The sequence below is a fragment of the Chelmon rostratus genome, chromosome 5, assembly GCF_017976325.1.
Source record: "Chelmon rostratus isolate fCheRos1 chromosome 5, fCheRos1.pri, whole genome shotgun sequence".
Taxonomy (NCBI): domain Eukaryota; kingdom Metazoa; phylum Chordata; class Actinopteri; order Chaetodontiformes; family Chaetodontidae; genus Chelmon; species Chelmon rostratus.
Genome location: NC_055662.1, coordinates 28,505,338 through 28,532,861, shown reverse-complemented (window position 1 = coordinate 28,532,861; position 27,524 = coordinate 28,505,338). Strand labels below are relative to the sequence as shown.

At 43.0% G+C, this 27,524-nt stretch overlaps 1 protein-coding gene across 1 annotated transcript in view; it reads left to right on the top strand.

Annotated features, from left to right (window-relative positions):
• The first annotated feature begins 7,445 nt into the window (after window positions 1-7,445).
• The window catches only part of pbx3b (pre-B-cell leukemia homeobox 3b), a 54,613-nt gene continuing 34,534 nt past the window's right edge, over window positions 7,446-27,524 (top strand). The window contains exons 1-2 of the mRNA XM_041936941.1: window positions 7,446-7,642; window positions 8,210-8,283. Of these exons, the coding sequence (XP_041792875.1) occupies window positions 7,446-7,642; window positions 8,210-8,283 (271 nt within the window). The remainder of the gene's footprint in view (window positions 7,643-8,209; window positions 8,284-27,524) is intronic.

Here is a 27,524-nt window from a genome sequence, read left to right as displayed (position 1 = left end):
CCAGAACTCTGTGCCCTCACTAGGACCAACAGAGAGGATCACTCAGTTCTCAGATCTTTACACTGGCCTCCTGCGTGTCAAACAATTGACTTTAAAATAATGTTGGTTTGTAAAGCACTGGGATGGGGCGAGGATACAGGTCTACATTACTGATCTGCTGCTCCGGTATGAACCGTCCAGACCTCTTAGATCACCTGGGACAGGTGTCTTACTGTCCCCAGAGTCAAGACTGAATTCAGTTTCTATGCAGCAAATATTTAAGCTCTGCTCCAACAGTGCTTTAGATAAATTTATTTAAATTAGCCTTTTGGTAAATTAGATTTGGGATGTTTCGTTCATATCATGCACGGCACTGTAGCTGTGCTTCAGGTGTTGTTCTCTAGCTTTGTCCTCGTTGGACTACTTTTATTTTCTGATTTACTTTGACTTTATTTCTCTTCTTATTACCTTTCATGTCTTACGTGAAGCACTTTGAGTTGTTTCATTGTTTAAAGGTGTTATAGAAATGAACTTGCGTCGCCTTGTCTTTCCGAGCTCTTGACAAGAAAGCAAAATGTCAGACTTTAATTTTTTTCACTGATGAAAACATTGTCAGGTTTTATGTACATGCAAAATATCCATTATGCCTCCTTTGGCTATTGTTAAATTGATTTTCCATCCAAAATGCGATGTTTGTTAGCACCCCACTATTCTTTCATGCACCAAAGATTTTCAATATAACGACAATTTTAGATAAGACAAGCTATTTCTGAACAATGCACAATATACTGCTCACACTAAACTCTCCCTCAACTGAGAGAGAAGATAGCAACACTGCACCTCCATAACAGGCTCATAAAAATAATGAAACTCTGATGCTAGCTGCTCTCCCTGCTTCCAGCAACACTACATTTGAACTGCATGTCGACAAAGCAACAAAGTCATCACTATCTGCAGCGAGCGCTTGCATTTTGCTGATGAATGGAGAGCCCTGCCAGATTACTTGATTTGATAAGCAGTACAACCCATCGGTAACATAATACATCACAAATTGTTTTGTCAACAATTTATGATACCATTTATCAAATGACCATCGCAGTGGGCTGAGTTATGGTGTCATAGCTGGCATAATGTCAATACTCAAGCTGAGTTGAGGGCAGTCTGGCCACAGTGATTTAGACACGCCACACTCTGACCTCTTTGGAGATTTTCTCTTCATTACCAGACAAATTGATGTTGGAGGGAGAAAAAAGTTGTAAAATTTAATGCTTAAATCTTTACAATTAAATATATGAAGGAGATAAAGCGAGTGAGATAAGGTCCGACGTCGATGTGCAGGGCTGCTGCACTTTGATGAAGACGCGCAGTTTAGCTCAAATCTCACTTTTGACTTAAGAAATGAGGCAGCTTATGTTCAAAAGAAAATAACAATACAAAATTTAATTAAAAACTGCTTGATATTTATGGTTTGAGTTAAAATCTTTATTATATTTTTTTATTTCTACATCGATTCGTCCTCTTTCTAGCAGCTGATCTGCATCGGTGGCACCAGGACGAGCAGAACGCTCCAAACGTCCATCTCTCCGGCAACTTCCTCCAGCTTTTGGTCGCATAAAAAGTGAAAACGAACGAGAATTTTGCAATGAAAGCACTGCAATCAAGGTCTGATTTTATTGAGTCTGAAGAGAATCAATTTGGGCTGCAGCCTGGATGACGATTAAAATGTAAGGCCTTAAATTGCCTCCTCAAGTCAATCCGCGTCTCTGGTATTGACCACAATATATGGCCCGTGTCCAAGCCGCCACCACCCGCCAGCCAATCTTAAAGGTTACTGCAACCACTACATGTACCCACATTAGCAGGACACTCACCTCTCCGGGTTTATGGCCTGTGTAATAATTTTAAGCAAAGAGTGAAGTGCATTCAGTGGAGACAGTAACAGCGAGAGAGTCGAGGGAGGACAAGTATAGTATGATTGATCGTGGTGAGCGGTGTAGCTGTGTAGCTCTCACCTCCACCCCCCCCCCCCCCCCCCCACCCCCCCGATTACTGCCTGCGCCTGATCTCTCACATCTGTCTTGACTCTAAAGAAACAGATTCCTTAGATATGATACTTTTCACTCTCGGGATTAAAACTTCGTGAAACGGTTGAATTCTTAAGGACCGCTGGTGGATGTGGTAGCCGAGGTTACGATAGGTGGAGCGTGTTGCTTACGGGCTCGCAGAGGCGGAGGAAACTTCTCCTTTTGGGTGTTTATGAACCCAGTTGTTTTCCAGCTGGTCCGGACCAGCGAGCCTCAAAGTCGCCGGCTAAAATTCGCTCCCGTCCCACAAACGTGTTGGAGATGTATCAGCTTGCTAATTGTGCATTTAACATTCTGTTGAGCAGTTTATTAGTTTACCTCCCACACTTACACTTGAGATGATTTAATAACTGCAGGGGGAGTTAACAACACTCATTAGCACAGGCAATATTTCCTACATAGTTATCTTCCTTTCAAGCACATTACCGTATGTACAATCTGTGGTGGGATGCACTTAAGTACAATTTTAAAGTTGCTTTAATATGATACAAGTCAGAGGAAATGATTGTACTTTTTACTTCACTAAATTTACTTGAAAGTGTTAGTTTCTATTTTGCAGGTTAATATTTTGCATGCAAAACACTTCAGATCATAGAATCTGACACACTGCTGCAGATTAAACCACTCAGTTTTATGCGAAATATTACAAATTAGCTCTTTCTCAACCTGCTACAACAGTAAAATGCTGAGTACAAGCATATGCATCAGCATCCATATTGAGTACTTTTGATACTTTAAGCACATTTTGTTGCTAATATTCCTGAATGCACTTTATTTGTTGTGTTTTTTATGCTGTGTTACTTTTACTGACGTTAAAGATGCTGCAACACACAACTCTCATCTGATAGTTTGAACTTTGAGTATCAGCTCTGACACTCAATTCACTGGCTATCCGTTTCCTGCACGACACCGAGGAGCAGATTCAACAAATATTCATGCTACTTCTCTCTGCTTTCACATGTGCAACCTTAATGAAGACAAAGTGCATGAATACCAGCGACAAATACCAGGAAATAAATACGAATAAAGTATCCAAACCAAATGAAAGACTGTTGATAATTGGGTTAGTAATGTCTCTGGCACCGTCTGCTCGGTCATTTCCTCCAATCTCCCCGGGCAGCAGGGGATCGTGCAGGCGACACTCAAACCAGGAGCCACGTCGCTGCCCTGTGACAGGCTGCCGTCACCGGGCTCCGGCATCCTCCCGCCGCCTTCGGCACCGACTCTGACAGAAGGAAGCTGAGAGGAAAGACGAGCTCCATCCTCACATGTGCAACACGCAGCGATTTCACAAATCTTTTAATGATTTGTGACCCCTTTGTGGACGGCAAAATTGTGAAATCATGCACCCATAACTTCTCACTTAATCTGTATTACTCTCATCACAACAGAGCAAGCCACTCTATCAGTAAATGCTAATCTCCTAATTAACAAGCTAATTAGGCAATTACAGCTTTGCAGAAGGATGCCTAAATGAAATATGACAACACAGTCACTTTCTACAGCACCTGTGGGTCTTTTCAGATGTCACAATGAGAAGCATGATGACAAAGTGTTGTCTCTGCACTCATAGGTGCTAATTCCTATGCCTCGCTTAGCTCGTTTTGTAAAAATATTGTCGCTTTGTTTAACCTCGTGCACGCCGCATGTGGAAACAACTTGTCAAGTTACACGTAATTTACGTCTCTTCACATAAACTGACCGCGTTTTTCCGGCGGTGTGATTTTAGGAATAAAGTGTGGAGAAAGCGCTGGATAGCACAACCTCTTGGTTATGTAAACAAGGTTTTGTGAACTGGCAGCGCCGACAGTGTCTCCCTGTAAGGAGCTGTCACATACGGAAATGAATTATGTTGACATATGGCTGAAAACAACGGTGAACGGGCCTGCGATGCAATGCAATGAAGAATCATGCACTGCAACAGAGGAGAGGAGCCGGAGCTGTACCTTTGAGCCCTTCTTGACAGGTATGTAGTGTGACTTGACAGCTCAGTATTTCAATGATAAATGCAGTAGTCCTGGGACTCCCAGTCACTAAACTCAAGAGTGTGTTGCTCTGATACTTCAAGGTCAAACGAATGAGCAGAAGCACACAGACCCTTAAAGACAATCTGGGTTTTATTCCACATATTGAGATGTTTAAAGTGATTAACATATGCAGCCATGCTTCAGCATCAGCGATGCCTTTTAATGACACCTTAATCACAACACATGAAGCGGAGATTTTTATTGATAAAACAATATTTGTGAATCCATTTTGAGTATATCAAACTAAATGTACTACACTGACTGGATGCTCTCCTTATTTTATTCCTGCACATCTTTGACTCATCCTCATGCAGTGACTCAGGAGTGGGAAGCGTGCAGGTGCCAGCAGGGTGATGCTCTTTTCCTTTTCCGGGAGGACAATCAAACATTATTTAAAGTAATGACTCACTGTGTCTTGACCTCAGTTGGACGTCTTTTGGTAAAAGTTGCTTCCTGAATGAATCAGGATCTATTTGCTGCTTTGAGCTGAACAATAAGAACATACAGTATTTCTGTACTGTATTTTAATGGGTAACTCAGTGTTCTTAAGACATGAAATGGTTGTAAAAAATGATTCAGAAATGATGGAATTTAGTAAAATTTTAATGAAAAGTGTGTTCGATTATCAACCACATGATGGAGATTAAAGTCTCAGAAGGGTTAACTGAATATTATGGAACAACACTTCTTTTAATGCTTACCATAAAACAGCAGTTAGCAAACTTTTTCTGCTTCACGCTTCACTTCCCCCACCCACAATTTCTATCAGTCATTAACGGTGACTGAGGACGTGACTAATAAGAAAGAATCAAATGAATTTCAGTGGGAAAAAGTCAACGAGATCCTATCAGCAAACTGCTGTTTTGTTTTATTTCCCCTCCATACATGCTCTTCCATGTTTTCCCCTGGTCATCCAGAACCGCCCCCCAGTCTGACAACCCCCGCCATCAAGACATAAGACCACGAGCCTCCATGTCAGAGATGTTGCTGGTGCTCATAAAGCCTGTAGCTTCGAGTCACAAAGACTTAATCTCAGTGTCACCATGCAAATATACAGAGTTTCAAGTCTCCTTTCAGATATTTTTGACTAATTTCACAGTCCCACCACAAAGTACTCCACAAAGTACTCTTTATTTTGCTGAAACTAAGTACATTTACTAAGTACCGTACAATTTTGAGGCACTTTTAGTACTTTAGTCGATATATTTAGTTGCTGTTCTCTTTATTTCAGTGCAGTGTTTTTATTAATTACCTTTGGAGTTCCTTCCTCAGCAGATCAGGTTCCTCACCACCATGAGCTCGTCCATGGGGGTGAAGTTTGTCAGGACTTCAGTCTGTTAGTTTCGTCAGTGCACAACTTCCAAAACAGAAGAATGAGGCTGAAAGTGTTGCAGACTGTTACCGGCTGGTCTAATCCAAGCTACTCAGAAGTTGTAGTTTAGCACATTCACTGATTCTCTGATAGCTAGTTTTGGGAGAAATGACGTCCACTATTGTTATTTTGTCTGTTGGATTATATGTCATGTGTGCAAACAGTGCTGTGCAGTTTATGTTGACTCTAACTTTATTTCATGGTCATTCATCATCAAACCCACATTACACAAACTGCAGCCAAAAGTTCAGCATCAAGGCCCGATGTTGCACGAGCTGAAAGATGTGTTGCCTCTCCTCTGAAGGAAAATCAAACCTGTCTGTAGCTCCACTCTCTTTATTCCTCTATCGTTCCCATGAAATGCTCCTAAAAGTGGAAGCAAACCTTTCTTTCTCTTTATAACTCCGCGATCTGGATGCGTAATGAGGATGTGCACTGTATATTTGCTGCCTCGCATCCAGCTCAACAACTCGTCTGCTGCCATAGCAACTGCGGAGGAGCACGGAGCAGCGCCGCCTGCTTGTGCAATGGATGTCACTCGTAGCAACGACCAATCAGAAGTTCCCATCCCTTTGTACAAGCAGTGCGAAGATGGAGGGATGGAGTGGGTGGGCCTTCAGCATCATGCATCTGCCAGCAATAGGACACGCGGGTCGTCAGTCTTCGTCACTCTGGGCCGGGATTGGTCGAGGAGCTTTACTTTCCAATAATATAAACATGTCTACTGCTTGCCTGGCTTGAACCAAGGCTTCCAAGGGACTATGCAGTTCTACATCAAACTGTATAAAAACTCTCATTATGTGCTTGCCTGTGCTGTTGCAGGACTAAATCTTTATTATTGGTAGAGAATATGCACATAGCTGCACGTGCACGCGTGAGGAAACGAGGATACCCTGCTGCCGCTGCCGCAAGACAGAGAGAGGGGACTGTGCCGCGCTTTCATCATTATAATCACCATCCTGAGTACTAGCTCTTAACATTTTGTTTTTCGGTGTTCGGGCGAGAAGTGACAAGAATCTAGACCCCTCCTCTGCAGGGCGGAGCGTGCATTTTCATTTCGCATTTTGTATTTTTTTTATGATTTTTTTCTCGCCCTGCTCCCCGCTCTGACACGTCTGCACTGAGTGAGTGGCATTGGCACACTGTCAATCGCTCACCGCCGCTGCCATCAAACAACATAAAACACACACAGGCTGAAGCTGGAGCTCATAAATTTCAGCAGGGCAAGATCTTTTTTTGCGCATCGCCTTCCTCCAGCGCCGTGTCCTCATTAATTTCTTCTCGTGGTTGCTTTTTTTTCTAAACAGAAAATCTCCCAACTTTTTTTTTGTACATTTCATATTTTTTATAGTCACATTTGGACACCTTCTGCCGCAGATTGTGTATTTTTTGTAATACTGTCAGTTGTCGCGGGAATCATTTCTGCACATTTATAGTTGGTAACACCTGCAAGATTTTTTTGTTTGTTTACGCGTTTCCACATTGGATATTTTGGTGCCGGTGCTTCACGAGCAGGATTTGGACATTTTTTGGAGAGGAAATGCGCCGGGAATTCCCATGAAGAGCGCTAATAAATGAGAGATCACCAAGGAGCGTTTCCGTCCGTAGCAGCCGTCAAATCCCAGAGAAAAGACAGATTGGCGTGCGGATTCGTGCGGGATACGATGGACCGTCAGTTCTGACAAAGAAGTGTTAAGAAGAAGAAAAACGCTTCATGCATTTTTCTACAAACACAGTCGCGCGTTGTGGCACTTTGGACCGCGCGTAAAAAAGCGAGAGGACAGCGACAACTTGGACACAAGATTTACGCTAAAAACCCCACTGCGAGGCATTTTGTTGTTTTTTTAAAAGAAACGTGTGTGTGCTCTGTTGCGGGAAGAATCTCACATCAACCCCCCTCGTCTGCGGCACATGTTGTAGCCGATTTCGTATATGAGTTTTTCAATTTGTGTGGCTCAGTGCACAGACTCTTTAGCGGCTACTATGGACGATCAAGCCCGGATCATGCAGTCGATCGGCGGTGTCAGTCTGGCTGGCCACTCGGTACAAGGAGGCATGGCACTGCCGCCTCCTCATGGACACGATGGGACAGACGGAGAGGGAAGAAAACAAGACATTGGTGACATTCTCCATCAAATAATGACCATAACTGATCAAAGTCTGGACGAGGCGCAAGCAAAGTTGGTTGATTTATATGTTTTATTAACTTCGCCCCCTTCAAAACGCTGAACGCACCACTATTGAGATGTGGCCCTCTAAACTCCCCCATGTGTAACAATAGGCTGGAGTGGCTTTAATGATAATCTCACACTAAGGTGTATTTACTGCCTCGCAAAGCTTTAACACACGAGAAAGTTGTCACTGGGGGAACAGCAGCATTTTATTTAAACTGCCTGCGTGAACCTGAATGAGCATGTCCAAAAAAGTTTGTGTGCACACATGTCCTGTAGTAAACGTCCATTTATCAGCACAACTAAAGCTGGTGCTGCAAAAATGCAATTCAAGCCAGAAGGCTCATCACATAAATTAGATTTATAATGGAGCATTTTATTCATCAAAATCTTTTTACCTTTTTAAAACTACTGAATAGTGATAACTTTTGAGAGACGTGCAGGTTGGGACATTGCAAGGCATGACAGTGACCACCAAAGTTAATATCCCAAATAATCTATTTACCTGTTAATATCTAACATGTGATTTATCAGTGAATTTATTTCAGTATTATTTCTTGTCTTATACTGAAACAGGAAACATGGACTGAACTGTCACAGAATGAAACCAGCACTCTTCAGCGTTCTCTGTGAAATCAAAGAAAAGACAGGTAAGATCTTTGTGTCAAAAATATTCTGATGTGAACGCAAAGAAAAATAATATTGGAGCCACACAGAGATTTTTTTTTTTTTTACCTCCCAGTGACCTGATGCCAGCCTGCATCCAGGTTACAGGGGGACCTCTGCCCCTATTAATCAATCACTTTTTTAAATATGTCACGGTGCCACGCAGAAGCAGCCAGAGGTAGATGCTTTTTGTCGCTGAAGATGCTCTTGTTCGTGCTGGAGCGTCTCCTCCAGCACCGGTTGCTCGGATCTAAACAGAAAGTGCGCTCCAGCTTTCACTCTGGCACTGAACAGGATGGGGAACTCCCGCAGCATATGCTCTACATAGCTGAGATCACAGTGAATTCATGCTTTATAACCTGACAACAACGCCACGTTTTCAGCGTATGGAGGCGACGACGCTGTCAGCCAGTAATTGTATTGCAGTCGTGTGCACACTCCTTTCCTGCAAATGTGGACATTAAAGCTAAAATGCAAACAATAGAATCAGCTTGTAGGAAATTGACTGAAAAAAAAAAATTTGAAAAAAAAAAATTTTTTGCTGCATATTGCACATTTGCTCTTTATAAACATCAAGTCTGCAGATTTCTATGGTTGAAAACTTTGTGTGTACACATATATGATAGACAGCTGAAATTATACTCAATGTTTTTGTCTCTTATAACTTCCTGTGGCTCACACTAGGATATATTGCAAAAAAAAAAAAAGGGTCACCATTGGACCCACAGATTGCTGTTTCTACTCGTTTCCCTCACTGATCATAGGACACATAGCAAACTGCACCCCTTTAAATCCTTAAATGAAGACTTAATTGATTTTTAGCTGTAACGTCTTTTTCCAGGCTGTGTGTGTGATGCCTTATATTTATGTGATTGTTCTGTTTGAATTGAACAGATATTCAAACTGCTGTCCATCACTATTTATTTGATTTGTGTGTTTCTCAGTCGAGGCAAAAATAAGAATAGAAAGAAAACAGTGCTGTTGGGTTTGGGTGTAATTTACCAAACCTGATGACGTGTCAGATTTGTGACCTTTGTGCAGTTTATGAGGAAATTGGCTCGGCGGAGATCATAAAAGTTTATGAACTTCCCCAACGCAGGTGGCGTCCACAGGGGCAGGCGGAGGGTCCACAGCGTGGCCGAGACGCTCTGCTGTGCGTCAGCCTGTTGAGTTTAGACTGAGAAAGAGACAAAGCGAGAAAGGGTGCAGATCGCACATCACATGCACTTTCATTTGGTTTGCTGTCGCTGATTTGATGGGGAAGCGACGAAGCACTGTTGCAACTGTAGAAAAAAAAAGCAGACAAGTGATTTTATTCTCAAAGTTAAGTCATTTAAAAATCCTGTTAGGTGTCAGTTACCCTGCAAAAGTCTTTAATCAGATGTGTTGTGTTTCTGCTGGGATGGGGGCTCGCAGGTTTAAGTGAGCCCCTCAGAGAAGCACGAAGAAGTAAATGAAAATGACACAAATTTTAAATGAACACGTGTACGTGTGTGAAAGAGTGTACGTGCACTGTGGAATGAGTGTGTGTGTGTGAGGAAGAGATGAGATGGAGGAGGAGAGGGAGAACAGCGTGTGTGTGTGTGTGTGTGTGTGCATGGTTAACCTGTGGTTTAGAGTCACAGCCTCCCCCTCTTAGCCATTGACAGAGCTCAGCTGGTCTGGTGGCCTTGTTGACCGGCCTGTTTTTCCAGCACACAGTGAGCCTTTGACTGGCTGCTGTAGCATCGTTCGCAGGGCTTCCTTGTCCCTTTCATGTCCGCTCGGATGGCCCAGGGGCCGCTGTCTTTTAGCCGTGGGATCCACCGTTGGCTGAAAATGACTTTTAATAATAAATCTGAAAGCGGTCCAAGAATCATCGGTGTAATTACTGCGCACATGTATCATATTATCCAGACTTTTTGTCTCGTGCTCAGACCGACAGCGAGTCCAGGGTTCAGCTTCAAAGCTTTACGAGTGTTTACGTTAAAAACGTTATCTTGTGACGAGACTCAACGAAAGGGGCGAGGACGATCTCACGCCTGATTTTCTTTGTCTTTTTGTAGAGGAGATGTAAAGAAAGGCTTTTTCTAGTAATAGCAAGATGATTTGAAGACTTTTCAGGGTGTTTGGAAGTTTCTGGCACTCTTCTAACTGTTACTGTAGAGCTACAGCATATTTCTGCATTGCTAATGCCCTAGAAGTATTAATTCACTTTGATATGCTAATTAGAGAGCATTATGCAAGAAATGAGATTAAGTGGCAGCATGAAGTCATTTGCCTGTCACTAAATTGAGTGTTTTTAGCAGGAGGGATTTTTCCCCCAAATTTTCTTGGTTTTGCATTTAGATAAGCTAAATGTGAGATTCAGTTGGCAAGTGGAGTTCTTTGTCCTTCAGCGTGTGATGTTTTTCTTTTGGTACATACATAAAAAATGCCAATTAAATGTTTCATTCCCTCGTGTTTCAGGCTGTTTCAGGACAAAGGATGCATTCATGTTGTACCTTTTTCCCCGTAGGCTGCATGAGAGGACAATGAATGCATTGAGTGAAAATTGCCTGCGATTCAGATGAGTTTTGCAGTTATTCCTCTGTGCTGGGTTTGTTTTATCCTGCTGGCTACTCCCTTGTCTTGCTCTCATGCTTGGAAGAGAGGCTCACAGCGGCAGCAGCAGTGGGAGCGGCAAGAATAACAAAGGTGAAAGATTACCTCCATATGGTATTTCTGACCAGGAAAAGAGAGGTTCTGTAGCAAGACTCCTCTTTGATGTGAGGTTTAATCAATAGAAAGAGATTACAGAAAACTATTACAGGCTAAATCACGGAGTGCCACAGAGAGGCTTAGCCTTCTCCACAGCTCTCTCAGCTGCATGGCGCTTCTTTTGGCTGCGTATTGACTTGTTGTTTTCCTGACCTTTGACTCATCAGGTTCAGAAACAGGGGGTCTGGAGAGGCAGGGGAGGGAGAGAGAGAGCGTGGCAGATTCAGCCTGATAAATGCTCCGACCCAGTGTTTATAGCAGTGGATTAGGGAGGGACTACACTCACAGTCCGAGCCAATGTCGGTGTTTCGTTGCACATGTTTGATTTGGCTCCTGGAAAACTGCTAAACGTGCTTTCATGTACAGTGTGGTTATTGTTTGTCTGCGATATATGTAATGCTCAGCTAGGAGAGACTGTGTTAATTAAATACAGTTCAGGATGAGCCTGTAATTAACCACATGCAAGGCTGACTAAAAGCATTACCTGGAGTAAATAGAGTTAGGACTGAGGAGGTAAGCATTTCTGAATTCTGCAGGGAACATTAATTTCAATGTATCCTGACAAAGTTAATGACCCCTCTCATTCCAATTGGGTTATTATTATTAATACAAATTTATTATTATTATTATTATTATTATTATTATTATTATTATTATTATTATTATTATAGCAGCTCAAATAAAAGAATCCTTCTTGCAAGCCAGGGAACAAAATATATCTTATCTTATTTTTTTTCTACCTTATGAGGGTTTTTTTTCATGCTGAAAAAGCTCCAGTAAATGCATGACAGAGAACAGAAAGCTATTCAGCAGGAGAGACAATTGACTTTGGCTGCTTTTTGTCTCAGAGAGCCCCAGCGATGCGGCTGCAGTGACTAGATAGTGTTGTGCCGAATAGCTCGCGCACAGCTGGGTTCCTGACTGGCTCAATGGCAGGGCCACTAGTGCTTCCTCCTCTAAAGCACAAGGGGGACCGGGGAAGATGTGGCTATTATCTAAGTAGCTCCCAAATACCCTCCATTTCCCCATCAGCAAAGATGAAAAGAAGGAGAGCCAGACAAAGAGGAAAGGGGAAAAAACAAGAGTGTACATCTCAGTTTGATTTGGAGGGGAAAACGCCGTTGTGCTGTGGAGATGGACGCCTCTGCACCGGTGCTGCCTGCCTGGTATCTGCACACACGGCTCCTCAGATCTGCTTTTTCGTGCGATGATGCAGTGCTGTCCCTCCATCTGCACACACGAGCCCCCATCTTGCAAACGTCTCCCTCGCTCCCCCTCCGTGGCTCCGAGCGTTTTCTGCGGGCTCCTGCGCGATCAACAGCTCATAATTGTTTTTTGCACATACGTTATGCAAATGAGACTTTATGGCAACTGGCATAACAATTAGCATCCTCCAACAATATTTTAGTAGGTTAATTGCGAAATTTTTTGAATTGTACATCTGAGTTGTTAATTAGGCATGACAGAGGTGGTGAAATAGTTATCTTCAGGCGGTGGCAGCCAGCAGAGGCTGCTTGGGATGCAAAAAGGAAGGATTGATTGAAATTAGTTTGCAGCAGTAGGAGCGTGGCTGGTGGAGACTCTGCTTTCTTCTGTCTGTCGTGAATGTGAAAGAGCAAAGCTGAGGCAGAGAGGGAGAAGCTATGACCCCCTGCAGAAAGAGACTGCACCTTTGTGTCCATTTGAGGAAATTATGTAAATAGAGACGTGAATGATACAACTTGTTGCCAGCGTGAGTTTGCACAGATTTTCTTTTTTATGCATCACAGGGCGGCACTCTTGTCAAAACAGTAGAAGACCTTTGAACTGCCGGGCATAGTTAAACCAAATGTGCCTTTTTTTTTGTTGCGAGTTGCAATATTGAGTTTTCGCTGCTTTCAGTAAAGCTAATGTCACACACTTTTAATATTTCATCTTTTAAAGGCAGAATTACAAAAAAGGTCAAATTTGTGCTTTTTCAAAATGATGTTTAGCACCAAAAAAAAAAAAAAAAAAAATTAAAAATCCATTAACCTGTTTTAATGAGACACACAGAAGCAGGTTAGAACTTTTAATGCACTCGTGATTATGAGAAACAAATGTGTTATTAGGTGTTTTTCTTTGATAGGGGTGGCAGCATACTTTCGACTTTCAGTAATAACTTATTTATGAAATCTCATTAATCTACAGCTGAAAAGAGATAAAAAAACACATGAACTTTTCCCTGAGCGTCTTGTGTCGTGATGTTCATTACAGTGTCACTCGATGGCCGAGTCTATGTAATGCTATAGAGCTGGTTATTAGTGTAAAAAGGGTTAGAGTGAAAGACTGGTGCAAAGCAAGTCCTCTCTCAGTAATGACTCTGCTATTTATAGGTCCCTATTTCATTAGCTCTAGTGTTTCAGGGAAGAGTTTTCCTCATGGGACAATAGACACCATGATGTTCATTTACTCTGTACACATTACATGTGGACAACTAAATGACCCATCATTTGTGAGTGCAGGAACACTGAAAAAATCCTGCTTTTCTCCCCACTATTTTTGCTTTTGCTCAGTTAACCTGAATATTTTTGATAGATGAACTGTTACTTGAATGTTTGTAGGCTGTTAAATGCCTGTATTAGAGACTGTTTTGCAGTGTGTGTGTGTGTGTGTGTGTGTGTGTGTGTGTGTGTGTGTGTGTGTGCAGATGTCACTCCCACAGGTGATGGATTTCTGTAGATAAAGTGATGAAGGAATTAGAGGCAGAAGTCAGCAAATGTCCACATTTGAAATCTTATCTGTAATATTCTGACACTGCAGCAGTCTGTGGCTTGTTCCCTGACAAAAGCAGAATGAGATTGTTGTCACCTTTCTTTTCTTTACACGAGATTGTTTCCAAAAAACAGGGGAAAAAAAAGAAATCTGTGCTGACTTTTTCCTCATTTACGAGCTTGAAAATGAAGCCCCTCTTGCCATTGTTCCATATGCCATTGTTCCACATGTTTCATACATTAGAATGATATATTGAAGGCAGAAATGGGAAAAAGACTGCAATGCAATGAAATTTTAATCAGCGTCTTCTGCTGCTTTAATAAGGCAAATAATTCTTATTGGCTGCTGTGTTAAGATTTCTAATATTTAATTCATAACAAACCTTGCATTATTCTGCTTTAGCCCTGAGACAAGCTCCACTCTGCTGCCTGCCAAAAGGCAACTATGGGGGGAAAAACGATATAAAGGGAACTGCACACTGAGCGTTTTTCTTATCAGTGGTGGCATTATACTCGCACAATGTTTTCATACTGTTTGTGAATTTAAACATGTTTCGGAAATAATTTTGAATAATCGTGTCACTGGAGCCAGTCGTGGTGGAGCAGGACTGCTGCTGCTGTTCATCAGTGCAAAACACTTGAAAACTCCCGCATTTGTAATTCCGTCCGGAGAGTATGACCATCCGCTACCATCTTTTTATTTTCTTAAGTCCTTGAAGTTCATTTCTGTGCCTGGAGTAATGGAAAGATGGCGAGGGGCCAGCAGCTAGGTGCTGGCTCATGTTACAGTGAAACGGCGGGCCCTGTTTTCGTCTCTCGGTGAAATGGCTTAATTGGTGTCAGAGCCCCAGGGATAAAGGCCTCTTGCTCTGAAACACAGCCACACAGGCCCTGTCTTCCCTCAAACCAGGAGGAACGGCCGGCGTCTGCTGGTGAATGAGGACTAAGCCGTGGCATAACAATACCAAATGATGTTTGGGATGACAGAAATTAATATGCGCTTGCTCCCAGAAAGCTATGATTAATGACGGCGAGCGGGGGAATGCTGTCCCTCCTTTTTGCTCCTCTTTGATGGGGATTGAAAAGCAAAAAAAAAAAAAAAAAGAGGCTGGTTTCTCCTCTCTTTAGAAAGGGGAGGTCATCCAGAGTACATTACTGCTATTCTTCTCTTGGTTTTACCTCAAGCAGGAGGCAGGAAAGGACTGAGAGCTCGTAATGAATTTTGGAGTGATTCACTAACATGGCGAGCCAGCGCATTGTCCCACGGCGTGTGGCTCAAAGAGACACGTACCTGTGCACCTTCGCAAAGACATTCCCACACTGCTCATGTGTTTAGCTGCAATAATTGATAGCCTGAATCTCGCGCTGATAATTACAGATATGTTTTTTTTTCCTAACCCGTGCAGGATCATTTGAAGTGATCATCTCTAATTTTAATAACGGAGTCTCCTTTTCACGTGGAATTTCGCACGCACACACTGATTCAGAGCCGAACGTGTGAACAAAATGGTGGTGTGCTGTTGCCATGATAATGATCTGTATCTGTTGTGTCCTAGGAGGAGACACATGAATATTTAATTGTGTCTGCTAGAGAGATCCCCAGACCCTTCTGTTCATTTCTTACTTTCTCTAATGTGTTTCCACCCTCCCAGGTACTTCCTCTCTAAGTAATGGAGAATTAAAGCGTGCATTAAAATGATATAAATTGCAATGTAAGGGATTTCTGAGGACATTTGTCTCCACACAATGTGGTTGAAAATTCAAATGGCAAGTTTTGACAACGGACATTGTGCTGACGCGGCGCATTTGCCTCACGTTGGCTCCTCAAATAAGCATTTCCTCTGTCAGAGTGATTGATATGTATTAAGTATGCACTTTTACATCACGGTGCTCTGGAAGATGATGTGGGTGCGAGGATATGAGTTTTAAACAGTGAGCGAGTTCCCCTCATATTGATCTATTTGTGCTGGCGGAGTGGCAGGTGCTATACGACGACTGTGTCAGCTTTGATTGTTTGTGTCAGTGATCCGAGCCGACGCTGAGCTCTCTTACTGTTCGTCGCTGCACTTGCTTCCTCTTGATGAATGGCAGCACACTGCACAGATCCTCAGAAAACTTGTGTCTCCGCTGTCTCACCAGCCCTGCGAATCAGCGCTGGTCCTCAGAGGTTATTTATCGCTCGTGCAGCTCAGATTTCTTCTTGCAAAATTGTGGGACGCACCTGTATTCTTTGCAGGAAGTGTCCCGAGGGTTGTTTTGGCTCTTTTAATGCAATTATGTAAAAGCTTTCCACGTGAAAGTGAACATCAGTCGTGGAGAGACAGGAGGTGTGGTTCCTCTCCTTCTCTAAATATTCAAGATTAGTTCTTAACCCGTGTGTGTGTGTGTGTGCGTGTGTGTGTGTGTGTGCGTGTGTGCGCGCGCTGGCAGGCGCCTGCCAGGTTGTGGCGTGAAGGTGATGTGCGTGTTGCTCGGAGCCTCTGTAAGTATGCAGAGCACGGCGGGCCTCTCGCGGGTGCTGAAGGAGAGCATGGAGTGGCAGAGTTAATTTATTTAATGACTGAGCGTCTTATATCTCCCCAGCCCTGATTAGAATCCATGCTTGATGAGGGAAGCGATAGAGGGGTGTGCACTGCCCTCAGGCCCTAGCACGTACGTTCATGGTTTTCTTTCTCCAGTGCCTTCTTTCCCCGCCCCCCACCCACTGGGTTTTGCAACAAAAAATAAAGAAAAAGGAAAAACGCAGCTCAGACCGGCATCGTTTCCGCTTCCGTGTGTGTGCGATATTTTGTGATTACTTCTGTACGTGTGATCGTTTTGTTGCACGCTGACAGGAAATGCAGCTCTGAGGCTGATTAAACGTGTGTGTGTGTGTGTGTGTGTGTGTGTGTGTGGCGTGCTCCGTGATAAAGACGAAGTGCTGTGGAGCTCTATGAACGTGGGAAAGCCAAACAGAGTGTGTCACTTTGGCAGCGCGGGCTGTCAGCGTTGGGGAGCTGCAGTTGTAAAAACCATGACCTTCCTCTTTGCCAGCATGTCTCTTGCAGAGCCAAAGCGCTGCCCTGTAGATCTGGGCTGGCTGTGGGAGGGAATACAAACACAGAGAAAGGCCAGACAATGGAAAAAAACGGTAAGAGCCATAATTGTGGGCGGGGGGGTGGTGGTGTGTGTGTGTGTGGGGGGGGTGTTTGAAGTAATGAAATACTTCTTGGAGCTATCATGACTGAGAAGGTGAGGGAGGGAAAGAGAGAGGACTGGCGAAGAGGGAAAAAATACTCCTCGGCGTCTAACATTTCCATGAGCCATCATCAGTAATGCCGCAGCAGCCTCACAAACCAGAAATTATTTCTTCAGGCGTCGCTGTCAAGTGTTATTCAAATAACACCAGCCTCACATTTGAATAACAGCCGACATTTTGAATTAATTAATCAGACAAGATAGTCCGGGCCTTTTCTCATTAGTCTACAGGTCAGGCTCGGGAAGATATATGCGCTGGTGATGATATACTTGTCTTTAATAGTGATTTATGGAGATTTTGGATTGTACTCGATTTGTCAAAGGGCCCGCTAGCAGAGAAATAGGACAGTGCATATTTCATTACCTAATCTTTGATACGTTGCATGATGCTAAAAGATACAATCCTGTTGTTTAGATGCTCAGGAAGCTCTTTTACGTTCAGTCTTCTTGAGTGAACAGTCACACACACACACACACACACGTTTAATCTCCTCTCATAGACCTCTCCCATTTTACTTTTCCTATGCAATTAAGCGAGGGCTGTAAATTATAACTGTGTCGTACTTTAATTATCATGGTGTAAAAATAGAGTTCCTGTCTTTGAGAGGATTTCATTAACTTACTCAATATTCCATGTCAGCTCAGAGGATCACGAGATTACAGTCAGGCTTGTGCTCAACATGCTTTGAATAAAGTGTGTTATTTATTTAGATGTTACTGAAACTCTGGAGAAAAGTTTTTAAAAAATGTGGGTTTACAGATAAATATGTTCTATTTTTCTCCAGGACTATTTGTGGATTCACCCCCGTGCAGCCTGTTCACCGGCTCGTGTGACTTTTTATATTGGGTTCATACAGGGTAGTGCGTGTGGTCATGGAGGTGTAAATGAAAATGTATATTTTTAAAAGGAGAACGAGCGCTAACGACGTGCTCTCACCTGCTTTATTGGGTGTTAAATATTAATGAACACATTCAGTTTGCCAACGCTACCACCTATTTTTATTTTTGTACATATGCAGGTTTTAATTATCCAAAATAGAAATGCAACACATGCAGTATGCATCTGTGCTAGTCCAGATGTGTGTGTGTGTGTGTGTGTGTGTGTGTGTGTGTGTGTGTGTGTGTGCAAGTGTCAGGATGCTACGAGCTGTTGCCATTCCGGTGAGCAGCCCACACAAAATGCACCAACACCAGTGTGACAAAACATTCAAATAAATTGCTGTCAGGCTGCCGAAACACCAAGTGCAGCGATTTTTATCTGACATGTGGAAGACCCAGACATGCAGTCCTGACAAGTAGCGCCGGAGCACCTGTGAGAGACGGGCGATAAAAATCAGGATATGCCTGATCCTCGGCATAACAATACCTATCATTACTTGATATTATTACTCTTCCTTAAGAGAGAGCTCAAGATGGAAAGATAGTGCGCACGTGCAGGCTTTTTTTAAAAGTCCGGATAATAAATGATCTGAGGCCGTTGTTTGCATAGACGCACTTAAAATGTTCAGTGGAATTAAATTATGCAGCCTGATGGCATATCAACAAGTACTGAAACGGCTTTTATATTCGCGCAGAATTGTTTATTACTCGGAGCAAACTGCCATGTTTATTTGTCTGCAGGTTCACTGCAAACAAAGTCCAAGGTTAGGACATTTATTTATTCTGGTCCAGCATCGTTGTTCACAAGTGTATTTTTTAGAGGACACAGTGAGATTCACATGTACAGTAACTGTGAGGGATTTAAATATTTTTCCCAAATGACAAAACTTTTAGTTCCAAATTTTTCCTGCATATTTAACGGCTTTGTTAAAAAAAGCTGAAAACGCGATAATAAATTCCACTTTGTAGTCCTTAAAATAGAATTTAGTCCAAATTCAATTCGACTTATGCGACCGACTTTGTTTTACTGTGTAAAGCAGCGTGCAGGCGCAGATAAACACTAAGGGAGCCTGTGTTGCTTCACTTATTCTCATTCAGTCTACAAAATTGACTCAGTAATTCTTAAATCCAATTGAGAAGCGTAAAAAAAATGCTTTTCAGAAACTCCGAGACAAAGGACTCACTGTGGAATGTGCCATCCATTCTCTACTGTATTGTTATTTTCTCCCTTATAGGTTACTAATGAGGAATCGGCCCTCATTATGATTTTAAGGATGAGAGAGGAAAGCTTTTAATTAATGATATGTAAATGGTTCTGAATTGATTATGTTAGAATATCAAGAGAGATGGGTAGAAGCTGTGGTGTAATATATTTTAATTAAGAATTAATTAAAAATGATGGCAATTTTATAGAGGCTCACAGAAAATAGAAGAATTTATTCTCTGTCACAAGTAAATCAGCCCTTGATTAAATAAACAGACACATGCTGTATTCATTGAAGAGTTATCTTTATGCTTTGCCAGGATTTTTTTTTTTTAAAAAAAGATCAGTGCGGTATGTCAGTGGTCGACCACAAGCTGGGCTCTCTGGGGTTAATGGTGATTTATCTCATTCCTAATTCATGAGATCCTCCTGGTCTGTGTTAGTGGATCAATAAAGCTGCGTTTCCTTTTTGAATTCAGTGTCTACAATTAGATTTGCAACGTGGAACACAATTAGAAGTAAGACATGAATGCGTGTTTTTATCACTTGTGGCAAATGAATGTGCACCCCGAAAAGATATCAATCTGTTTATGAGGTAAAAAGATTTGCGTGAAAAAGATGAGTTGTGACTAGACGTGGACCCTAGTTAACCTTTTTAATTGCTATCTGCTTTCTTTCATTCACTCTTCAGGGCGGAGGGAAACAGAAGACGTTAGCTGCATTAGCGGCGTGCGCCACTATTAAAGGGAGAGAGGTCTTTGTTTTCTGCTAACGGTGGCATGCGTGCTCTGTGCTAAACTCCGCGATCAATGGCAGAGAGGCTGCTATCACAGCACTCGGAGCAGGCGTAGCTCAGGGGGGAGGGAAGGGGGGTCCCTGGTGGTTCATTTTGATTGGAGCGCAGAGTTTTGTGTTGAAAGGCGAGGGAGAGACAGGCTGTTGGAAGCAAATCCCCCTGGATCAGTTAGAGCTTTGCAACAAAAACACCTTGATATTCCTGGGAACATTTGCTTAGGAAAAAGAATGAATTTAAATAAACGGGCAACGAGAGAGCGAAATGATCTAAAGCATTTCTGAGGGTTTGTGTGTTCAGAGAAAGCTTGTGCATCTCAGGCTTAGAATTAATTTAGAAGCCACATTTAAAATCACAGTAAATCACTGCAGAGTAAAACGGGGAAATCGATGCAACTGTATGCCGTCGATGTGGTGGTCCATACTTCCCGAAGCGCTTTTCCAAATGAATTAAAATGTATGTTGGAAGATGCTGTGATTATGCTATAGCTCGACTAGCAGACAGAGGCAGCGTGTGAGCCTTTATGAGCTAACCAATCTGCTATGGGCGGCAGGGAGGATGTGCTGCTTGAGATGGAGGGAGTGTTGAATGGATTATTAGTCAGAGTCCCCCCATAGCAGGTCACATGTAAAGGCTTAGAGGCATCATGAACATGTGCACACACACATCGCACGTCTGCGGGCGCACACACCCGTTGTACACGTACACCATGTGCAGAGGGACGCGCATTCGGAAAAACATGCAGGGGCGCAGACGTGTGCATGCATGCATATATACAGCGCATGCACGCCAATGGCTGGCGGAGCATCTTCTTTTTGACACCTGCAACTAGTTGCAATACATCACTGTCAGGATCGCTTTCTCCACCTATCCGCATTTGTGCGTTAGTTATCCGCGGAGGCCTTCGTCAAAAAGTTGAGCGGTCTTGACATCGGCTCCCTAGTGGGAACGGAAAAGGTGAAGCTGTGCCGGGAGGTGCCACGGCGGGTGTCTTCGCCGGCTGTACTCTCCGCACCCAACAGCATCCTAATGACACCTGAGGAGAGATATGATGCTTTAGCATCCGGATATTATGCCACAATTAATCCTGTAATTGACACGTGAAGGGAAATTCTGAACGGCCAAAGAAAATACGTGGCCTTGTTGTTCATCACGAGTCACACAGATAACGGCGCTGTGCGTGGACCGGATTGATGAAGCGAAGGTGTGGGAGTGACACGACAGGAGGTTGAGGTTTATTTTGCTTCGGCCTCTTGCAGTGAATGCTTATGTAATTGACAGTGAGCGTAGCTGTTGAGGAGGAAGTGGGGGCACAGCGCCTCCTGTGTGAGCTCACTGTGGAGACGAGGAGAGTCTGCCAGTGGCACCGCTACTGGTGAGCACCAACAGCTCCGGCCACGACAGCAGAGAGGAGGTGGGGAGTGAAGTGGGAGGGAGGGGGGTCAGTGTCTGAACTGGCTGATGGGAGCCAGAACATGAAACAATGCCGGGGGAACGTCTGGTGGGTTCGCTGCACAGAATTACAAGCGAGGGAGCAGGCCTGCTGAGGCAATTACAGCTTAATGGGGTCATTTGGAAGGCAATTGCCAGGGGTTAATGTAGTATGGAGAGATGAGGTGAGATTGAAGTGAAATTTTTGGCTAGAAAATGTGTTCAAATGAAAAGGGAGCAGGCAGACAAGTTGTGCACTGATGGGGTGGGAGGTTGATTGGGGGAACTGGAATGTAGGCTTTCACCGCCACACAGATAGATGCGAGGCCTGGTCGCTCCCCCGTATGCACAGCGCTGCAGGCGAGCGCAGGTGAGCGCAGGTGAGCGTGTCCACGCAGGTGCTTTTTGCGCTCTTTCCCCTCTCCGCTCCTTCGACCGAGCCTGTGCACACTCATCTGGCCTAACGAGAGCGCCGCTATTCTACTCCTGCTGCTGAGCACTGTCTGTTTTAGTCGGGCACAGCCCCCCAGTGGTGGTTTGCTTTTGCCGTGAATTACCTGTGGTATCATTTGCTGCACTGGGAACACCAACCAGCAGGACGCAAAGCAGAAAGCAAAGCTGTTTTTAAGCGATACAGAGAAAGACGTGTCAGAGAAACGACAAGAGGCACCTCAGAGGACGAGGATAAAAAGGATCATTATGCGTTGTTACGTTAGCCAGTTCATTACCTTAATTGCCCAACATAATCCAGTGTTGGAAGGGTGCACTGGAGCTTTGGGAAGTCTTTGCCAGGACCTCCTAGCCCAGGTCTCATCTCCCTGATCCCCTGATCTGCAGCAAGCGGACTGATCGTGCTAAACTTTGATCAAAGCCAAACTTATTTAAGGTCAGCCATGTGAAATCCCCTGGGAGCCGCCGTGTTCGCCGAAGCGGACTGCAGTATAGGAAGTAGTACAGCGCTGTGCCTTGCTGCTGCTGCCTGTGACCGTGCTGGATCACTGGACAGCAATAGCATTATCATCAGCCCTTTCAAGTCTTCAGCATTTTTTCGCGATTATGCTCAACAGTGGAACTTAACATCATCCATGGGTGGAGATTCCTTGAGAGTTTGCTCGCTCTCCCTCTCTTACCCTCCTCTGTCTGTCTGCCTCTCTCCCCCTCTCTCGCTTTCTGTCATCTCTGTGAAGTCTACGCCCCCCCCTCCCCTTCCCCTCTACACAGGGTTTTGGCCAAGAGCCGGCCACTTCACTGAGGCAGATTTTCCCAGGCTCCCCAAAGGCTATTTTACCAGGATTCCCATTAGGTCTTTACCCATTACCAATGTTCCAAATCATTTACAGAAGAATCTATTTACTTTATGTGGTAATGGATTCATTTGACATGCCTTGCTCTAAAGAAATTCAGCCTTTAACACGCACTTTCCCCCAATTGAATATCTTGTATTTTCTACATTTGGTTTATTTTTATCTGTTGCAGTGGCCACGCTGCGCTTTCACAGTGTGATATTGCACAATGTAGAGGTGGTGGAGCATTGTGTCAGTGCTGCAGGAAAAACAAGTATGATGCAACTCCGTTGTCATTTAAGAGTGACAAATAGACAGTGGCAGACCATCAGAAAGGGGGAGAGAGCGGAATGGTGTCGCTGACAAATTGCTATGACCTTTGGGTCCTCTGGCCTCCAGAGTGCAAGGCACATGTAGTGTTTACCTCAGGTCAGCAGCAGCGTGAACACGCCGGCCCCCCATGGAGAAAAGCCGGGCCTGTTGCACTCATCACATCTGAATCATCATCAATAATCAGAAACCTGCAGTCAAATTGGATGCATGTGCCTGGAATAAGATAAAGTGGAGGATGCAGCCTGGTTGTCTTCTTCCATTTTTAAAATACTGTTTGTTGGTCATGCTAAATCATACTTAATTCAAAAGCGAAGCTTTTACAACAGCAAAAGAGAAGCATAGCGCCTGAAGCTACGGCGCACTTCTCTGCCTCGGTTCCATGTCACCAAAGCATCCCATCAAAGCCTGCCTCCTTCCTGTTGTAAGGTAGGAAAAAAAAAAAAATCAATGCTGCAATCTTTTCTTTTTGCCTCGTCCAATCCGTAATTGAAATGGAAAATCAAATGAACGGCAAGCAGATAATTGTTTTATCAATATTCCCTGCCTGCCCTACAAGGGTCAGTGCAGAATGATCATGAGTCGGGGATATGACGAGGACAAAATGTGAAATTGAACAGCTAGGAGGCAATAAATCAGCCTTGACAACTAAGAGTGACCAGCATGTAGCTGCAGCAGGCAGCTCTCCCTTCAGAATTTGTCCTAAAGCTGTCTCCACTAAATGGGGAATATTCGTCTCATTATTGTTGCACTTAATATTGCTATCAAATATTATTCTTAGAGTCCAGACGGGAAGTCAAGGTCACTCGTGCTATTATTGTTGTCATTGTTAGTGGGTGATATTGAGAGTATAATAGAGGGCAAAGCCATATGGTCTGCTAGGCTTATGAAGAGGCAAAGAATAAATTAAGCCATTTGTTAGAGTTGGGGAAAGAAGTCGTGTGCACGACTGTTAGCACTGCAGGGAAGAGATACGAAACCAATCAGCATCAATAGCAACATCAGCATCGTCGTCAATAATTCCAGTTTCTCTCGTTGGCTAGTTGATGCAGCTGTTTCACTGTCACGCTGTCGATGTTTGCTGCATTCTGGTGTGTTATCTTTCAGTAAGAATGAAAGGATTCAGATCTAAAAGAGAAATTAGTAACAAATAACTGACATTAAAGCTTTGATAATCAACAAACGTCCCTCTGAGATTGGATCATTGCAGACGGCTGCAGATATTTGTTTTGGAGAGTTTGAGTCGTGCTACAACTAATTAATGTTTTCATTGTCCATTAATGCTGATTAGTTTCCATTAGTCACCATAAAAGGTCAGAAAACAGTGAAAAATCATCAGAACTGTTCGTTTTATTGGACCATCAGACCGAATGGTAACCCTCTACTCAACGTCTCAATATTTCATGTTCATAAACAGTCAACTAGCATTTAATAAATGGTTTAAAACGCACTATAATGTAGTTGTAAGCTAATATGAGTGCTTATTAACGTATTTATTATTAACTATAACTCATCCAGGAGTTGAGGCAGGTGTATACGCAGATAGTGAATGACAATATAGCAAAATACAGCTGTAATAATTAAATCTGTCTTCATCAGAGACGTTGTAGGCATTCAAAAACACCTGAAATGACCTTATATGTGCTTACAGCTACATTACAGTGTTTAATAAAGCATTTATTAAACCTCTGCATGATGCTTATAAATGCTCATTTACTAAGTGACCAGACAAAGAAGCAGCCACTCCTCATAGTTTACTGCTAGATAATATTTAGCATTCATGCTCAAAGAATTACTGAAATGATTAATTGACTGCTAAAATAGTTTAATTTTTGTGTTGCTCAACTAATTGATTAATGACTGATTGCACAATAATGCCGTCTTATTTGTGCCTCCCCTCCTTTATATGTCTTTAAATAAACCCATTGTGCCGGCTCTCTGCGTCTTGTAAAAACTGCAGATAAAACTGTTGCCAGAAAATCGACATCCTAAATCATGTGACGTCCCTTCCCATCTGGCTCATCCAGTTGCAAGGCATTGACAAAAATATGAAATTGATTTGGTTGAAGGGTGTTAAAGAGCCGACAGGAGAATGTCACAAACAATGAATGGTCACAGCTTGGAGGAAAATCAATGACAGAGGTTGAAGCCAGTCTAGAGTGCTACTTGGCAGCGTTACACTCTTCCTGGAAAAGAGCTGTCTTCTGGCCTGTCTGATCAAAAGGAAAACTTGATAGGTTTAATGAAGGAGGCTCCGGCGAAGCTGACAAATGAAATATAGACATTGCAGCAAAGATTGTTTGACTTCAGTGTAGGTGGCAGCTATGCACTGTTTGAAATTCCTTTTTAATTTTCTGCTGACGTCCACACCTCACATGTATATGCAGGACTTTAATGGAGGATCACTGTGACTCTCTGGTAGCTTGTAGGGCAATAGTTGTCACCTTGTAAAGCCTTTATGTTTTATAATGTGTTCATATCATTATCGTGTTTGCAACAACATTTTGGAGATATGTAACAGCATTGCTCCATAAATCACACTAGCCAAGAGCCAACAGATGAGAAAAATGTCTGAATTTTACACAAGTTATGTTAATTTTACTGTGCAGATTATGATCCTTGGAAGGAGAGGAAAAAAAAATGAATTGGCAGAGTGTCTTTCAAGTGGACAAAGTGATGAAAATCCCCCCTACTTTGTTGGGATTGCAGTTGTAAGCTTTGCACCATATGCTACTTTCCTCTTTAGCTGGGATTATGCCATCATTATTGCTGATAAAAGCTGTTTACTGCCTTGGCTCCAAATCGATGCTCGGGGCGCTCTGAAACTGGCATTCCCTCTCCAGAAGAGTTCATTCCATGCCAGCTGCTCAGGATTCAACCCCCTTTGTTTAAGATTTCACAGTTTTTGTAATGTTTATTTTCTATTTAGTTGCTACCCCCCCCCCCCTCCCTCACACATGAGGTTTTTCCTGCATTAGCATATGTTTGCAACAATTTGACATTCACATTTGATTTGCTTACAGCAGATTGAAGGTGTCTGAGACGTGGTTATACAATACTCTTGGAGCTACAGTGCTAGTTAACACAGCGCGGACTATAAAACACGAATATTAAGGCCTGTTTCGAGATGTTTTCGGTACCAAAATGCAATCGTGGTACTGAAAAGGCTGTGAATGCGGAGCAATATCCTAAAGGCTCCCTTCTCACAGTGTTACCAATCAATGGCCTAATCAGTCAATGCAGATTCAGCCCGACAGCTGTGTTAAGATAACAACTGGTTCTCATGACTATAGCGGCCCCGATGACCTTGTGTGCCTCAAATTAATAATGTAAAATCAACACAAGACAACCACCCCCCTGGTTCCCATGCAGACAATGATGAACTACCTTTTTGCCTCACCATCAAAGGCCACTCAGAGGAAGCCATGTTTCAAGGCATAGACCATAATGTTATGTTTTTTTTTGTTTTTTTTTCCAACTTAGGCTCCATGTCCCTTAAATAATGTCTCTCACTCTTCCTCTACAGCCCCCCAGTACCCAGGGAAATCACACTGATCAATATTTCCCATTTTAGAGGAACTGCAGCAAACATTCACAAAGGATTTACTGTAGCCCTCTGTTAGACCTTAATCAAGCTATAATTTAGATCCAACAAACAAAAGATTTTGTTGAAAGTAGATGGAAAGTGTATTTGCAATTTTACAGATTTTGTCCTTTCTTTGGTTTATCACCTTATTACTCCCCCACAGATGACGTTTTATTTGTATGTCTTTTATCCTCATAGATGATATTTTATTGTATTTTTTTTATCTATCTATCTTTTAACATTTGCTTATTTTTGCAGCAACCGTGTGTGTTAGCGTTCATGCATGTGCTCGCATGCATTCATAATGTCTTCACAGGGCATAAATCAGAACATGCTATCTCAGTGCTTCTTTATATTGGTCAAGGGCCATTGAGCAAAACAGCTTAATGCGCCCTTAACCATTTCAGTCGTGGCAGAAAGTGGAAAGACTGCTGACTGGCTGACACCCTCTGCAGTCTGTTTTTGTTGAGCACAATGTGTCGGATTTTCTGAAGAGTGCTCCAGAGTGACAGTTGTTGAAGAGTTTAAAATGGATAGAAATGAAAAATGAGTTGTTTTTTTTGTTTTTTTTTTTTTTAGCAGGCTAGCAATTTTAGCTTGCTAGCGTACTTTGCCAAGCAGACAGTGACGTAAGCACTGATTTGGGCACATTTTAGGCGTAATGCAACTAGCTAACCTTATGCTAAAACTGATTTGACAACAATGCAAAACCTCACTTGTGGCCTTTCATCACATTAAGGGCCGCTGCTATCATTGAAACTGTAAACGGCACAAAGTCATGACCTGCAAAAAAAAATTGAATTAAACTAAAAAAGAGAGAATGCAATGGTGAATGAAGTGTTTGTCTGGTCCTCTAATGCCAAGGTCTTGGCAGTTGATATTCCTTCTATACCTCTTGGGTATTTTGCAGCAGCTCCTCGTTCATGCATGACTGTCGGCACACAAGCTCAAGCTTAGCCCGATCGAGGGAGCTCTCCCACAGCTCCCAAAGGTTTGGCGAGCTCAGATAGG